General features: G+C 42.3%; 1 protein-coding gene across 4 annotated transcripts in view; it reads left to right on the plus strand.

The window, feature by feature from the left end:
- PRKDC (protein kinase, DNA-activated, catalytic subunit) overlaps nt 1-15,919 on the plus strand; it is a 185,032-nt gene that overhangs the window by 101,277 nt on the left and 67,836 nt on the right. For all 4 annotated transcript variants that reach the window (XM_032759820.2, XM_032759822.2, XM_032759821.2 and 1 more), the window contains exons 48-54: nt 1-120; nt 1,359-1,502; nt 3,293-3,444; nt 4,451-4,582; nt 5,881-5,992; nt 9,146-9,270; nt 9,346-9,495. In XM_032759820.2, the coding sequence (XP_032615711.1) occupies nt 1-120; nt 1,359-1,502; nt 3,293-3,444; nt 4,451-4,582; nt 5,881-5,992; nt 9,146-9,270; nt 9,346-9,495 (935 nt within the window). The remainder of the gene's footprint in view (nt 121-1,358; nt 1,503-3,292; nt 3,445-4,450; nt 4,583-5,880; nt 5,993-9,145; nt 9,271-9,345; nt 9,496-15,919) is intronic.

A 15,919-nucleotide genomic window follows, 5' to 3' on the forward strand; every position in this document is an offset into this window, starting at 1 on the left:
GATTCAGTGCCAAGAGATCTTCCTCCTTGGATGAAATTCCTCCATGGCAAACTGGGAAATCCATTAGTACCATTAAATATCCGTCTCTTCTTAGCCAAGCTTGTTATTAATACAGAAGAGGTAAGTAATTGATTATTTCTTTATTTTTTGAAAATTGATTATTTGTTTATTCTTTGAATAGATTCTATAAGTCTGTTTATTCAATTCTATGAATGAATCAATTGCAATTCTGTGAATATACTTAAAAACACACAAAAAAGGAAAATATAAAGGGACAGAGCATGACATTTTTGTTCTCTGATTAGCCATCCAATATTTATCTACTTGTTCATCACCATTCTTTTATCGTTTTTAACACATGTAAATTCACCTCTCGTGAGTTAGAAGTGGTCTTTGTATAAAGTACATGTAGCCGCTTTCTAATGGCTGCCAACGTTCTTTCCTTATAGTAGAAAAAAAAAAGCGGGGGGTGGAGGCGGGGAGAAAATATTCCTGTTAACTCTATATGAAAAACGGCTGACTCTTAGGCAGTTGCTGAGTTTGTAACGTAGGAGCGTCTTGGAGTCGATTTTGGAAAGGCCTTTGAGCTAGACGTGGTGAAGTGCAGTTAGAGTTTGCACTAGGCAGAGAAGGAGTAGCATAGCACGGGTGGTCCCTGGGTGAGCCATGCAGGTCTGCACTGACTGCCTGGGCTGTGGGAGTGTGGCCTGGACCAGAGCCAGGCCAGGCTATCCAGAGCTATGCAGAGGGTTGGGCTCATTCATTGAGCACCAGGGAACGACTAAGGGCACTAAGTGGTGGGGTGACACCATCCTCTTGGCTCCGTAGAAGGTCATTCTGGGCAGCTCTGCAGACGTGGCGAGTCTGTCAGGAAGTCCCTGACAGATTGCTCTAGGGCTGCAGCAGCACCTGCTTTCCTCAGGGCTCACCTGATTCTTCACACCCTGGGCACGTGGTCTCAGGGTGCCATACTGGGGGGACTCAGACAGCCGTGGCCTGAGATCAAGCTGCTGGCAGGGTTGGTTCCTTCGAGAGCTATGAGAGAGCCTGGTCCAGGCTGCTCCCAGCCTCTGGCAGCCTCAAGTACTGTGTGGTGTGTCAGAGGCATTCTCTCTGTGTCTTCGCCACATCTTCCCCTTGTATCTGTCTCTGTGTCCTGATTTCCTCTTTTAATAAGGACACCAGTCATACTGGATTAGGGCCCACACTAATGACTTCACTTTAACGTGCTTACCTCCCTTTCGGCTTTAGGTCCAGTCATAGTATAAAATTTTAGCTGATGGAAGATACAGTCTTGTATTAATATTTTGGCAATTTAAGACCATTCTTTGATGTTTGACTTTTACATCCTCTTGTAGGTCTTTCGCCCTTACGCGAAGCACTGGCTTAGCCCCTTGCTGCAGCTGGCTGCTTCTGAAAACAATGGAGGAGAAGGAATTCACTACATGGTGGTTGAGATAGTGGCCACTATTCTTTCATGGACAGGCTTGGCCACTCCGACAGTAAGGATTGATGCATCTTTTATGTTAATATATTATCCTTTGCCAATAGCCTGTAGAGCCTGTGACACATAATTCAGGTCCCTCTCACTGACTATGCTATGGTTTTCAGCATTTGTTGCTACATTGCTGGTGTGCTCCTAAACCAAATGGCCTCAGCCTGCTTTGGTTTTGTTTTGTTTCCTTTGCCTTTGGTAATTAGTCTGACCTTGCTTTTCTTGTGAAGCTGTCAGGTGTTTGTTTTGTTTTGTTTGCTGCCTTTACTTGCCTTAGAAATGAGATTGCAAATTTATTAAAACTATGTGTAAACTGAATGTCAACCAACCCTGAATGGGAGGCTCTGAGGACTTCTGTCCTGAATTCCCTGGATGTTGGCATTTGTGCCAGCTTCTCTACTCCCAGAGTATTGACTGATACCAGGAATGGCAAGATTAGGGCTAAAGCAGTAGCTGCCAGATGATAACACCATGTTATGTTGAGGCAAATGCAATACCCACCAGTGTAGACGTGTGTGTTGGAGCTTTGCCTACTCGTTTAAAACTGTGGACACTGACAGCATACAAACGTTTTCATGTGAGGAGATAGTAGGAACAGTCTGTATTAAATATAATATACACATGCGGGGCCAGGCATGATGGCTCACACCTGTAATCCCAGCACTTTGGAAGACCAAGGCAGGCAGATCACTTGAAGTCAGGAGTTTGAGACCAGCCTGGCCAACATGGTGAAACCTTATCTGTACTGAAAAAATGCAAAAATTAACTGGGCGTGGTGCCGCATGTCTATAATCCCAGCTATTCGGGAGGCTGAGGCAGGAGAATTGCTTAAACCCGGGAGGCGGATGTTGTGGTGAGCTGAAATTGCACTATTGTGCTCCAGCCTGGGTGACAGAGTGAGACTATGTTCCCCCAGCTCCCCACACCCCCACACCCCCGCCCGCCCACACAAAAATACATGGAGCTTTCTCATAAGCTTGTCTCTGGATGTGCCTATCTCATTTGTTTCACAGTTAACCAAATTTAGATTTCTTTGTCTTAGTGTAATGAAATACTTTGTTTTCTGCTTAATAAAATGAAAAAATTAAGAGGGGTTTAGTTTAACTAAAGGGTCCGTTGGAAGAGATTGATGTAGCTGTCAGCGGCTCAGCTGAACTCAAGAGAGTGGAACTGCCAGGCTTGGGGTAGCTGAATACAGCAACAGCAAGCCAGAAAGAAGGTTGCCGTGAAGCTTTTACTCACTCTGGAGTCATGGAAGTGAGAGGCTAACACTGGAGGGAGACTCCCCCTGTTCTGTTTGCCCCTAGAGTGGTGCACTGCTCAGCATCCAGATGGATTAGCACAGACATGGGCCGTCTCACCGTTGGGAGGCCCCGAACAGGAGGCTCTGCAGTTTTATGGGGAAGAGCTGAGTCAGAAAGCACTGGATACTGAGTCAGAGTGGGGAAAGTGCCTTCATGCTGCTCCCCTGCCCTGCAGGTGACCCCTGTCCAGGGCCTCAGATAAAGGGTCCTAGGCATGGAGGCTCCAGGGAGGAAAGCAGAGGAGTTTGCATGGGGCATGGCGGCTGGCAGCCTGCACCCTGGACGGCAGCTCCGAGACTGCAGCGCCGGTGGTGCCTGGTCCTCTTGCCAGGTCAGCCTTTGTTGTTGTCTGTTTCTGAAAAATCACAGGGCTTTGAACAGGAGCCAGACTCACGTAAAATGCCAGATTTCTTTTATAAATGAACTCGAGTTAAAAAATGCTTTTCCAGAATGGAATGCCGCATATTAATATAGAATTTCTGTACCTTTTCAGGGGGTCCCTAAAGATGAAGTGTTAGCAAATCGATTGCTTAATTTCCTAATGAAACATGTCTTTCATCCAAAAAGAGCTGTGTTTAGACACAACCTTGAAATTATAAAGACCCTTGTCGAGTGCTGGAAGGATTGTTTATCCATCCCTTATAGGTATGTTTACTGGTTTTTGCAGTATTGTTTAGAAATTTAGGTTAAAATGTGGTGTGTGGTAAATGATGATTACAGTGATATTTAATTACATGAAATGATAGGAGGAAGAAAATAATTTATTGTTACTATAAAACCACAGCCTCCAGAGTGTGGCACCAGATGCATGTCTCGCGCCCTCCAGTGGCCCTGACCTCTGCCTCAGCTTGCCTCTGATGTCCCCACTCTGGGGAGGGGCACCACCCTCCATTGGCCCATGGGGTAGAGGGTGGTGGGAGGTGGGTAGGACTTGTGTGTAATTCCTTTTTTTGTAGCCTAAGGCAAGCTAAAACTTTCAAAAAGTTTTGCTATCAACTAAGGGAGAATTTAGGCAAATAATTAAAATATGAGGGCGATAAAATTGCCAGTGTTACAAAGCTGGAGGAACCTGGATGTGAACAGGAGGTGTTAGCAAGCAGGGGTATTGGATATGGGAAAAGAAAAAGAAAGCATTTCTATAAAGTCAAAGCTAGACCTGGGGAAGAAACAGAAATAAAGAAAAAGCATTTCTTACCCTGAAGATTAGCTTTAGAAAATTCTGTATTTGGCCGGGCACGGTGGCTCACGCCTGTAATCCCAGCTCTTTGGGAGGCCGAGGCGGGCGGATTACGAGGTCAGGAGATTGAGACCATCCTGGCTAACATGGTGAAACCCCGTCTTTACTAAAAAATACAAAAAATTAGCCGGGTGTGGTGGCAGGCGCCTGTAGTCCCAGCTACTTGGGAGGCTGAGGCAGGAGAACGGCGTGAACCCAGGAGGCAGAGCTTGCAGCGAGCCGAGATCGCGCCAGCTGCACTCCAGCCTGGGTGACAAAGCGAGACTCCAAGACTCCGTCCCAATCGCGCCACTGCACTCCAGCCTGGGCGAGAGTGAGACTCTGTCTCAAAAAAATAAAATTCTGTATTTGTCTTCCTTCTTTTTATTTGATTATGTGACAGTCTCAATTTTCTCCTTTGTGCTTATGTTTCAGGTTAATATTTGAAAAGTTTTCCGGTAAAGATCCTAATTCTAAAGACAACTCAGTAGGGATTCAATTGCTAGGCATCGTGATGGCCAATGACCTGCCTCCCTATGACCCTCAGTGTGGCATCCAGAGTAGCGAGTACGTGTTTGCTTGATTATTTTTTAGGTCACGTCTACCCAAACTGGATTGACAGACTTCAGTATGGTGCAGTTTTGATAAATTTAAGGACCAGACCCATGTTACAAATGTTTCTGGGTCATGCATGGTGGCTCATGCCTGTAACTCTAACACATTTGAGAGGCCAAGGCAGGAGGATTGCTTGAGTCCAGGAGTTTGAGACCAGCCTGGACAGCATAGCAAGACCCCATCTGTACCAAAAAATTTTTTTTTCTACCTAAATTTAGGAAGATGGATTTAGATTTTTTTGGAAGAAAAAATATGTTTGGGGCAAATGAGAAATGTAGGTGTTTAAAACAGTGTAATTTTTTCATATACGTACTGGCAGGTGAGAGGTGTTAAGTATTTCTTATTTTCTAAACTGATATTCTGAACATTTATCCCCAAAAGTAATGCAGGCCCCTCAGGAGGCTTTGTTCTGGGCTCTCTGACCGTGAGGGCTGGTAGACGCTGGGCTGCACCGTCCTGCCTGGGAGCTAGGGCAGCTGGGTGTGACATGCCAAGACAAGAGGCCTCAGAAAGATGGTTCCGGGACATCATAAAAGGAGCAGGACATCTTTGTCCTGCTCCTGAGGGTTGTGAAGTCAGTGTTGACTCCTGGCCACTCCCTGGGTTTCCGCCTGCCCTGCCCAATCACTCTCTCTGTTTGGTCCTCCGCGTTGGCCCCCCAGCACCGTCGGACCAGTTACTGGTGCCAGAGACGACACATGACCTCAGGGCTGAGGCAGCCAGCTTTGTAGCAGCCTCAGTGGGAACTCGGCTACTTTTAGATAGTCACTGGCTGGGGCTTTGGCTTCTACGCCAGGATAACCTTGCAGAGTCCCCTGAGTGCTGACAGTGAATGGGCGGCTCCCTGGGAAGCCTCCTCACACAGATGGCACTGGGAGTATGCTCTTTCTCATTTTATTGTCCTTGTCCTGCTATAGTAGGTGGGTTTTGAAAGGGAGTCAGTGTCCCGTGATCTTGGATAGTAGCTCTTTCTTTCACTGCACCTTTCTGTCTGTTCAGCCTTGTGGGGTGGTCCAGCTGCAGCGGTTCTGCATGATGGGACAGCAGACTGCCTTATATGCGGTTATGACATCGGGCACCCTTACATACATGCTGATGTGTGCATTTGTGCATGGAATTTGCATCACATTCTATATTTAGATTTCCTCAACTTAGGCTGTCAATATGACATGAGAGGGAAAATTGTCATTTATATTTATGGAACAACAATGGTTTATTTGATGTATATGTCTTTTCTGTGTTTATTGTAGATACTTTCAGGCTTTGGTGAATAATATGTCCTTTGTAAGATATAAAGAAGTGTATGCCGCTGCAGCAGAAGTTCTAGGACTTATACTTCGATATGTTATGGAGAGGAAAAACGTGAGTGTGCTACGCAATTTTCAATAAATACCTCTTACTCTATTTTGATTTGTTATGACCCTTGATACTTACATGTTTATTTCTTGAATGGTATTAGAAACAAAATGGGCATCTGCATTTATTAATATTTTACTGTTTCTTACTATAATATAGCAAATATAATACTCAGTTTTTTAGAGAGGGCACATGATTTTTAAACACCTTGGAAACTTGGTGAGCATGGAGAGATCAGCAACCGACTTGGTAATGTAAAATCAGGATGAGAGTATTTAACCAGCTTTTATTACTGTGAACTTGGTCTCAGGATTTCCTTGTGGAGGAAATTGTCCTGGTAGATAGCTGCTGTCCTCTCCCAGTCCATTCCTCCCCTTGCAGTTTTTGGTGTAGCTGTTGAACAGGGGCAGGGACCTCCCAGGCGACCCTCTCAGCTCTGCTGCTTTGCCCACTGGACAGGACTGAGATGAGCCTAACTGAACGTTTTTAAGTGCAGTGCGCTGTTCAGATAAGAGGAATGAATGAAGAAGTAAAATGTTCTTTATTGTTTTAAAGTCTTTTTAGAGCTAGGGTCTTGCTCTGTCACCTGGGCTGGAGTGCAGTGGTGTAATCATAGCTCACTGCAGCCTTGCACTCCTGGGCTCAAGCCATCCTCCCACCTTAGCCTCCCGAGTAGCTGGGACTACAGGCATATGCCACCATGCCTGGCTAATTTTTGTATTTTTTTGTAGAAACAAGGTTTCGCCATGTTGCCCAAGCAGGGTAGTGGGTTTCAGGGTCATCACTGGGATAAGGTGCTCTGTGGATCCCTGGGGATCTTGCTGCTGCAGAGCCTGTCTGGGTGGCCCAGCTGGTCACACCCTGAGGACACTCTTGGCTCCTATCCTCTTCCTGTGGCAGCCCCTTCTCCCTTTCCTCAGCTGCATTTCCCTGACCACCTCCACAGCTTGGCTTTGGCCTCACTCACTGCTCCCCTGCCCGCCTCATCCAGCCTCATGGCTTTATATAGACTGCCTTTGTGTTCATGATTCTCAAGTTTGCACCCCCAGCTCAGTTACTCTCCTGAAAGAAAGGACAGAGTAGAGTCCAGGCCACAGTCACTGTCGGGCTGGATGAGGAGAGGCTCAGGAGAAGCCAGGTGGTCCTGAGCAGGCACCAGTCGGCCCAGTGCTGTGATTGGACCCTTGTCCATGTCACCAAGTATGGATTTGTTTGGATTTAAAATAAAATTAAGATGACCCCTTTGGGAAGATCAAACATTACTTGTAATTCATTTTAGGGATTATCCGCTATTTTTATAAATAAACAGATTTTTTAAATTCAGTATAACTTTTTTACAAGATGATTCTAACATCCCCAAATATGAGGTTTAAATCTACATAATATGCTTCATTTCCACCATAAATGGAGCAAGTTACAGTAGATCCCCAGGTTTAATTTCTCATGACTTAAATTTCAACTTAAGAAGAAAAAACACTTCTGTTTTACATATATTTTTCTGAATATAAAAGTGATACAGATTTATCGTAGAAATTTAGAAAGCAGAGTAAACATAAAGAAGTTGGTAAGAGGCCGGGTGCTGTGGCTCATGCCTGTAATCCCAGCACTTTGGGAGACCAAGGCAGGCAGATCACTTGAGGTCAGGAGTTCAAGACCAGCCTGGTCAAAATAGTGAAACGCTGCCTCCACAAAAAATACAAAAATTAGCTGGGCACGGTGGCACACGCCCATAATCCCAGCTACTTGGGAGGCTGAGGCAGGAGAATCCCTTGAACCTGGGAGGCGGAGGTTGGAGTGAGCTGAGATCACACCACTGCACTCCAGCCTGGGCGACAGAGTGAGACTCCATCTCAAAAAAAATAAAAAGAAGTCAGTAAGAGAGGCTCGCACTCTTCCCACGCAACGTCCCTCAGCACCTGTGGCACATAGCTCCACTGTCCTTGGTCTCTGTTATACTGTTTTATAACTTGCTTTCTTTACTTGCTAGATTGTGATCATTTCATTGTGTCGTATTAAATACTTTCAATAAAAAGACATCTGATGAATTGGTAGTGTAATACTATATGTATTCTATATGGGGTTCAGGCCATTGAAATTTGTGATTTTGAGGGTTTTTCTTAAGATAATTTAAAAATAGCCTCATACTACAGATTCAGTATCTCTGTTCCAAAATGCTTGGGACCAGGAGTGTTTCCATTTTCTGGTTTTGCAATATTTTCATGATAGTTACTGTTTGAACATCCCTAATTCAAAAATTCAAAATTCAAATGCTCCAGTGAACGTTTTGTTGAGTGTCATTCTGAGGCTCAAAACGTTTTACATTTTGGAGGATTCTGGATTTTCAGATTTGAGGCGCTCAGTCTGTGTTGAGTTTGCATTGAAAAACTCTTCTGTCTTTGTGACTTTGAAACGTTGCCTATGCCTCTTTCTGATGTTTGTGAGGAAGGAGGTGAGCCAGAAAGGACAGCAGTGTTTTCCGTTGCTTCCTTCCAGTGGACTCTACTGAGTGCTTCTCTGTGTGGAGGACATTTGAGGACTTTCTGGTTCTAGGGATGCAGTAGGGAACAGGACAGGTCATGTCCCTGCCCTTGAGGAGCTGGCAGTTGGGGAGGGGAGACAGATGGTACACAGATGAATATATAACAGGTAGCAACACTTGGTGAAAAGAGGCAGGACGTGAGCAGACAGTACAGTGATAGGGACTGCTGTGTGAATAGAATTGCTTGAAAATTCTAGTCCATGTGAATATTTTTTATCAGAAATCTGAACATCATAAAATATGTCTCAAATAATATTTAGCTTAGCTTCTCAAAGGACTTACTGGTCCTACCAAGTGTTTTGGTGTCAGTAGGAAACACTAATCTTCATTGGTCTGACATCTACATGAGCCAGACACCTGGGTGCTCAGCACAGAGCACAGTGATGTGGACTGGCTCACCGAGGTGTAGGAACTCAAGGATCCGGAGCCTAAGGGTGTGCGATGGTCAGTGTAGACCAGCAGACATCCCCAGCACCTACTGTCCCATCATCTACCTTGTTGTAGGTGATAACATTGAGCACCTTCATTGGGCTCACTTAAATACTCAAGATAAACCTTGCTTTCAGTGCTTAACCTACATTTCCACTTTTGTGTATTTGAAAATAAACTTAATTTTTCAGATACTGGAGGAGTCTCTGTGTGAACTGGTTGCAAAACAATTGAAGCAACATCAGAATACTATGGAGGACAAGTTTATTGTGTGCTTGAATAAAGTGACCAAGAGCTTCCCTCCTCTTGCAGACAGGTATGGGCAGTCCAGGGATCCTGTGGGGGCAGGAGAGTCCTTGGCCCTCCTCTCACCAATTCCCTTCCCTGCCAGGTTCATGAATGCTGTGTTCTTTCTGCTGCCAAAATTTCATGGAGTGTTGAAAACACTCTGTCTGGAGGTGGTACTTTGTCGTGTGGAGGGAATGACAGAGCTGTACTTCCAGTTAAAGAGCAAGGACTTCGTTCAAGTCATGAGGCATAGGTGAGTGAACACTAGCCCTGCTCTTAGGTCCCACTGGCTCATAAAGTGTTAATTTATTCAGATGTCTCCAACTCAAGAAGAACCTGTGGGTTTCACATTTGTGAAGTTGAAATCTCTGAAGAAAAGGTGAAGGCACCATAAGAATAGGATATCTGCTGAGGTGGGCCTGCTCCCTGCTCCCTTGGCCTGGCATCTTGGGGAGCCACATCCCAGGGCGTGTGTTTCATCCATCAATGAAGGAGGTGGCCTATGGGGTTACCTTGGCTCTCTTCAGATTTAAAATGTATGCTTTTGAGTTCTGTACCTATTTTGCCAGGTGAGAGGCTTCTGTTAATGTGTTTAAATTGTTCATTTATTTTCAAAATTGCAACATAGCATAAAAGTATATGTTAAAAGAGAAAGCTGCTGATCACTTACATTGTATTATTTCCCTGTCCCTGTTCTCTTTTCCGGTCTTAGTCTATTAGTCTATATACCTTTTTTTTTTTTTTTTTCCATTTTTTCAACTTTTATTTTTGAATAAGGAGATACAAGTGCAGGTTTGTTACGAAGGTATATCGTGTAATGTTGAGGTTTGGAGTACAGATGAATCTGTCACACTCCGGTAGTGACCATAGTACCTAGTAGTTAGTTTTTCAACTCTTGCCTCATATCCTCCCTTCCCCTTATTCTGTTCCCCAGTGTCTGTTGTTCCTGACTTTATGTCTATGTGTACTCAGTGTTTAGCGCTCACATATGAGTAAGTACATGCAGTATTTGCTTTTCTGTGTCTGCACTAGTTCACTTAGGACAGTGGCCTCCAGCTGCATCCATGTTGCTGCAAAGGACATTTCATTCTTTTTTATGGCTGCCTAATATTTCATGGTATATATGTACTGTTTTCTTTATCCAGTCCACCATTGATGGGCACCTGGGTTGATTCCATGTCTTTGCTGTTGTAAATGGTGCTATGGTGAACATACGGGTGCATGTGTCTTTTTGGTAGAATGATTTATTTTCCTTTGCGTATATACCCAGTAATGGGATTGCTGGGTCAAATGATAGTTCAACTCTCACTTCCTTGAGAAGTCTCCAAACTGCTTTCCACAGTGGCTGAACTAATTTACATTCCCACCAACAATGTGTAAGTGTTCCTTTTTCTCTGCAGCCTTGCCAATATCTGCCAGATTTTTAAGTTTTTAAGAAAACCATTCTGACTGGTGTGAGATGGTATCTCATTTGCATTTCTCTGATGATTTGTGATGATGACTTTTTTATATAAATATATTTGTTGGCCACTTTTATGTCCTTTGAGAAGTATCCATGTCTTTTGCTCATTTTTTAATGGGGTCACTTTTTACTTGTTGAATTAAGTTTTTGATGGATTCTGGATATTAGACCTTCGTTAGGTGCATAGTTTGTGAATATTTTGAATATTTTCTCCCATTCTATAGGTTGTCTGTTTACCCTCTTGATAGTATCTCTTGCTGCACAGAATCTCTTTAATTTAACTAGGTCCTGCTGGTCAATTTTTGTTTTTGTTGCAGTTTCTTTTTAGAACTTAGTCATAAATTCTTTGCTAAGGCTGGTATTTCCTAGATTTTCTTCTAGGATTTTTGTAATTTGAAGTCTTACATTGAAGTCTGTAATCCATCTTAATTTTTTTATATGGTGATAGGCAGGGGTCTAGTTTCATTCTTTTGCATATGGTTAGCCAGTTAGCACCATTTATTGAACAAGGCATCTTTTCCCCACAGCTTATTTTTGTTGACTTTGTCAAAGATCAGATGGTTGGGCTTTATTTCTGGGTTCTGCATTCTGTTCTGTTGGTCTGTGTGTCTGTGTTTTTTTGTTTTTTGTTTTTTCCCCCCACCAGTACCATGCTGTTTTGGTTATCGTATCCCGCTAGTATAGTGAAGTTGAGTAATATGATATTCTGGCTTTGTTCTTTTTGCTTAGAATTCTTTTGGCTATTCGGGCTCTTTTTTGGTTTCATATGAATTTTAGAATAGTTTTTTTTCAATTCTGTGAAAAGTGACATAGGTAGTTTGATAGGAATAGCACTGAATTTGTAGATTGCTTTGGGCAGAATTGCTATTCTAACAATATTGATTCTTCTAATCCTTTTTTTCATTTATTTGTATCATCTCTGATTTCTTTCAGCAGTGTTTTGTAGTCCTCCCTGTAGAGATCTTTCACCTCCTTGGTTAGCTGTATTCTTAGGTGTTTTATTCTTTTCTTTGCTATTGTAAATAGGCTTACATTCTTGATTTGGCTCTCAGCTGTAATGTTATTGGTGTATAGAAATGTTACTGATTTTTGTACATTGATTTTATATCCTAAAACTTTACTCAAGTCATTTATCAGTTCTAGGAACCTTTTGTCAGAGTCTTTAGGGTTTTCTAGGTATAGAATCATACCATCAGAGAAGAGGAATAGTTTGATTTCTTCTTTTCCTATTTGAATACGTTTTATTTCTTTCTCTTGCTTGATTGTTCTGTGTAGGACTTCGAGTACTGTGTTGAATAGGAGTGATGAGAGTGGGCATCCTTGTCTTTTCCAGTTTTCAAGGGGAATGCTTCCAGTTTTTGCCATCATTCAGTATCACGTAGGCTGTGGGTTTGTCATAGATGATTCTTACTATTTTGAGGAATATTCCTTTGATGCCTGGTTTGTTGAGGGTTTTTATCATGCAAGGATGTTGGATTTTTTTCTTTTTTTTTCTTTTTTTGAGGCAGAGTCTCCCTCTGTTACCCAGGCTGGAGTGCAGTGGCGTGACCTCAGCTCACTGCAACCTCTGCCTCCCAGGTTTAAGCGATTCTCCTGCGTCAGCCTCCTGAGTAAGTGGGATTACAGGCACATGCCACCATGCCTGACTAATTTTTGTATTTTTAGTAGAGACAGGGTTTTATCATGTTGACCAGGCTGGTCTCGAACTCCTGACCTCAAATGATCCATCTGCCTCGGCCTCCCAAAGTGCTAGGATTATAGGTGTGAGCCACTGCGCCCGGCCCAGAATGTTGGATTTTATTGAAAGCTTTTTCTCCATTTATTGAAATGATCATATGGCTTTTGTTTTTAATTCTGTTTATGTGGTGAATCACATTATTGATTTGTGTATGTTGAACCAACCGCACATTCTAGGAATAAAGCACACTTGATTGTCACGCATTGACTTTTAGTTGTGTTGTTGGATTCAATTTGCTAGTATTGCATTGAGGATTTTTGCATCTGTGTTCATCAGGGCTTTGGCCTGAAGTTTTCTTTTTTCATTGTGTCCTGCCAGATTTTGGTATCAGGATGATGCTGGCTTCATAGAATGAGTCAGGGAGGAGTCCTTCCTCCTTGGTTTTGTGAAATAGTTTCAGTAGCATTCGTACCAATTCTTTGTATGTCTGGTAGAATTCAGCTGTGAATCCATCTGCCCTGGGGTTTTTGTTTTCTGCTTTTTTTTTTTTTTTTTTTTTTTTTTTGGTTGGTAAGTTTTTTTCATTATTGATTTAATTTAGGAGCTCCTGATTGGTCTGTTCAGGTTTTTCTTTTTTTTTTTTTTTTTAAATTTCTGGTTCAATCTTGGGAGGTTGTATGTTTCCAGGAATGTATCTATTTCCTCTAGATTTCCTAATTTGCTTACATAGAGGTGTTCACAATAGTCTCTGAGGATCTTTGGTATTTCTGTGGGATCAGGTATGATGTTATCTTTGTCATTTCTTACTGTGGTTATTTAGATCTTCTGTCTGTCTGTCTCTGTCTCCCTCTATTGATCTAGCTTGTGGTCTATCTCGTTTATTCTTTCAAATAATCAACTTTTGGTTTTGTTGAATCTTTGTGTAGATTTTTGGATCACAATTGCATTCAATTCCACTCTGGACTTTGGTTATTTCTTTTCTTCTGCTGTCTTTAGGGTTGGTTTGTTTTGTTTTGGTTGGTTTTAAGGCGGAGTCTCACTGTGTTGCCCAGGCTGGAGTGCAGTGGTGCGATCTCGGCTCACTGCAACGTCCACCTCCCGGGTTCAAGCTATTCTTTTGCCTCAGCCTCTTTCCCGAGTAGCTGGGACTACAGGTGCACACCACCACGCCTGGCTAAATTTTTTGTATTTTTAGTAGAGACGGGGTTTCACTATGTTGGTCAGGCTGGTCTCAAACTCCTGACCTCAAATGATCATCCTGCCTCAACCTCCCAAAGTGGGATTACAGGCGTCAGCCACTGCACCCAGACTTGGTTTGTTCTTATTTTTCTAGTTTATGTGCGATGTTTGATTACTGATTTGAGGTCTTTCTAATATTTTGATGTAGGCATTTAGTGTCCCTGTTTTCCTTAATTGAAAAAAATTTTTTGATTCCTGCCTTAATTTTGTTGTTTTCTCAACACTCATTTAGGAGTAGGTTGTTTAATTTTTATGTAATTGTATGGTTTTGAGAGGTCTTGGTATTGATTTCTATTTTTATTGTAGTGTGGTCTGAGTGTGTGCTTGGTATGATTTTGAATTTTTTTTTTTAATTTATTGAGGCTTGCTTTATGGCTGAGCATGTGGTTGATCTTAGAGTATGTTCCATGTGCAGATGAGAAGAATGTATATTCTGGTATATTAGGTGGAGTATGCTGTAGATGTATTGGGTCCGATTGTTCAAGTGTCGAGTTTACGTCCATAATTTGTTAGTTTTCTGCTTTCCCAATCTATCTAACACTGTCAATAGAGTGTTAGTTTCCCACAATTATTGAGTGCCTGTGTAAGTCTCTTCATAGGTCTAAAAGAACTTATTTTATGAATCTGGGTGCTCCAAAGTTAGGTACTTATATATGTAGTATAGTTAAGTCTTCTTATTGAATTGAACCCTTTGTCATTATGTAATGCCCTTTTTTGTCCTTTTTAACTATTGTTAGTTTAAAGTTATTTTCTCTAATAAAAGAATAGTGACCGCTGCACTTTTTCATTTTCTGTTTTTGTGATAGATCTTTCTCCATCTTTTTACTTTGAGCCTGTGGGTGTTGTTACATGTGAGATGGGTCTCTTGAAGAGAGAAGATAGTTGAGTTTTATTTTTTTTAATCCAACTTGCCACTGCGTGGCTTTTAAGAGGGGCCTTTAGACCATTTACATTCAAGGTTTATATTGATATGTGAGGTTTTGATCCTGTTGTCATGTTGTTACCTGGTTGTTTTGTAGACTTAACTGTGTAGTTGCTTTATAGTATCTGTGGGCTATGTATTTAAGTATGTTTTTGTGGTAGCGGGTATTGTTCTTCTGTTTCATGTTTAGCACTCCCTTAAGGACCTCTTACAAAGCAGGTCTGATGGTATCAAATTCCCTTAATGTTTCCTTGTCTGAAAAGGACTTTATTTTTTCTTTCCTTATGAAACTTAGTTTGGCTGGATATTAAATTCTTGGTTGGAATTTGTTTTCTTCAAGGATGCTGAAAATAGGCCCCAGTCTCTTCTGGTTTTTAAGGTTTCTGCTGAGAGGCCCGCTGGTAGCCTGATGGGGTTCTCTCAGTACGTGAACTGACCCTTATTTCTAGCTGCCTTAAAAATTTTTTCTTTTGCGTTGACCTTGGAAAATCTGATGACTATGTGTCTTGGGGCTGGTCTTGTATAGTATGTCACAGGGTTCTCTGAATTTCTTGAATTTGCATGCCCACCTCTCTAGTGATATAGGGAACATTTTCATGGACTATATCCTCAAATATATTTTCCAAGTTGTCTCTTTCAGGAATTCCAATAAGTCATAGGTTTGGTTCTTTTTACATAATCCATTATTTCTTAGAGATTTTGTTTAAAAATTCTTTTTTCTTTATTTTTTTTTGACTGGGTTGATTCGAAGGACTGGTCTTCAAGCTCTGAGATTCTTTCCTTAGCTTCGTCTATTCTTTTGTTAATGTTTCCAACTGTATTATGAAATTCCTATAGTGAATCTTTCAAATCCAGAAGTTCAGTTTGGTTCCTTTTCTTTTCCCTTGTTTTGTTTGTTTTGTTTTGTTTTCGACACGGTCTTGCTGTGTAATCCAGACCAAAGTGCAGTGGTATGGCCATGACTTACTGCTGCAGCCTCAACCTCTCAAGCTCAGGTGATCCTCCCATCTCAGTCTCCTGAGGAGCTGGGACCACAGGCATGCGCCACCATGCCCAGCTAATGAGTTATATTTTTGCAGAGATGGGGTTTCATCATGTTGCCCAGGCTGGTCTCAAACTCCCCAACTGAAGCAATCTACCTGCCTCAGCTTCCCAAAGTGATGGGGATTACAGGTGTGGTCCACCACGCCTGGCTTGTTCATTCTTAAAATGGCTATGTTGCCTTTTGACTCTTGAATCATTTTACTGGATTTCTTGGATTGAATTTCAGCCTTCTCCTGGATCTTGAGCTTTCTTGCCATCCGGATTCTGAATTCTATTTCTGTCATTTCAGCCATTTCAATCTGTCTAAAAACCATTGCTGAGAGGCTAGTACA

Source organism: Hylobates moloch, unplaced genomic scaffold (assembly GCF_009828535.3).
Source record: "Hylobates moloch isolate HMO894 unplaced genomic scaffold, HMol_V3 SCAFFOLD_9, whole genome shotgun sequence".
Classification (NCBI taxonomy): domain Eukaryota; kingdom Metazoa; phylum Chordata; class Mammalia; order Primates; family Hylobatidae; genus Hylobates; species Hylobates moloch.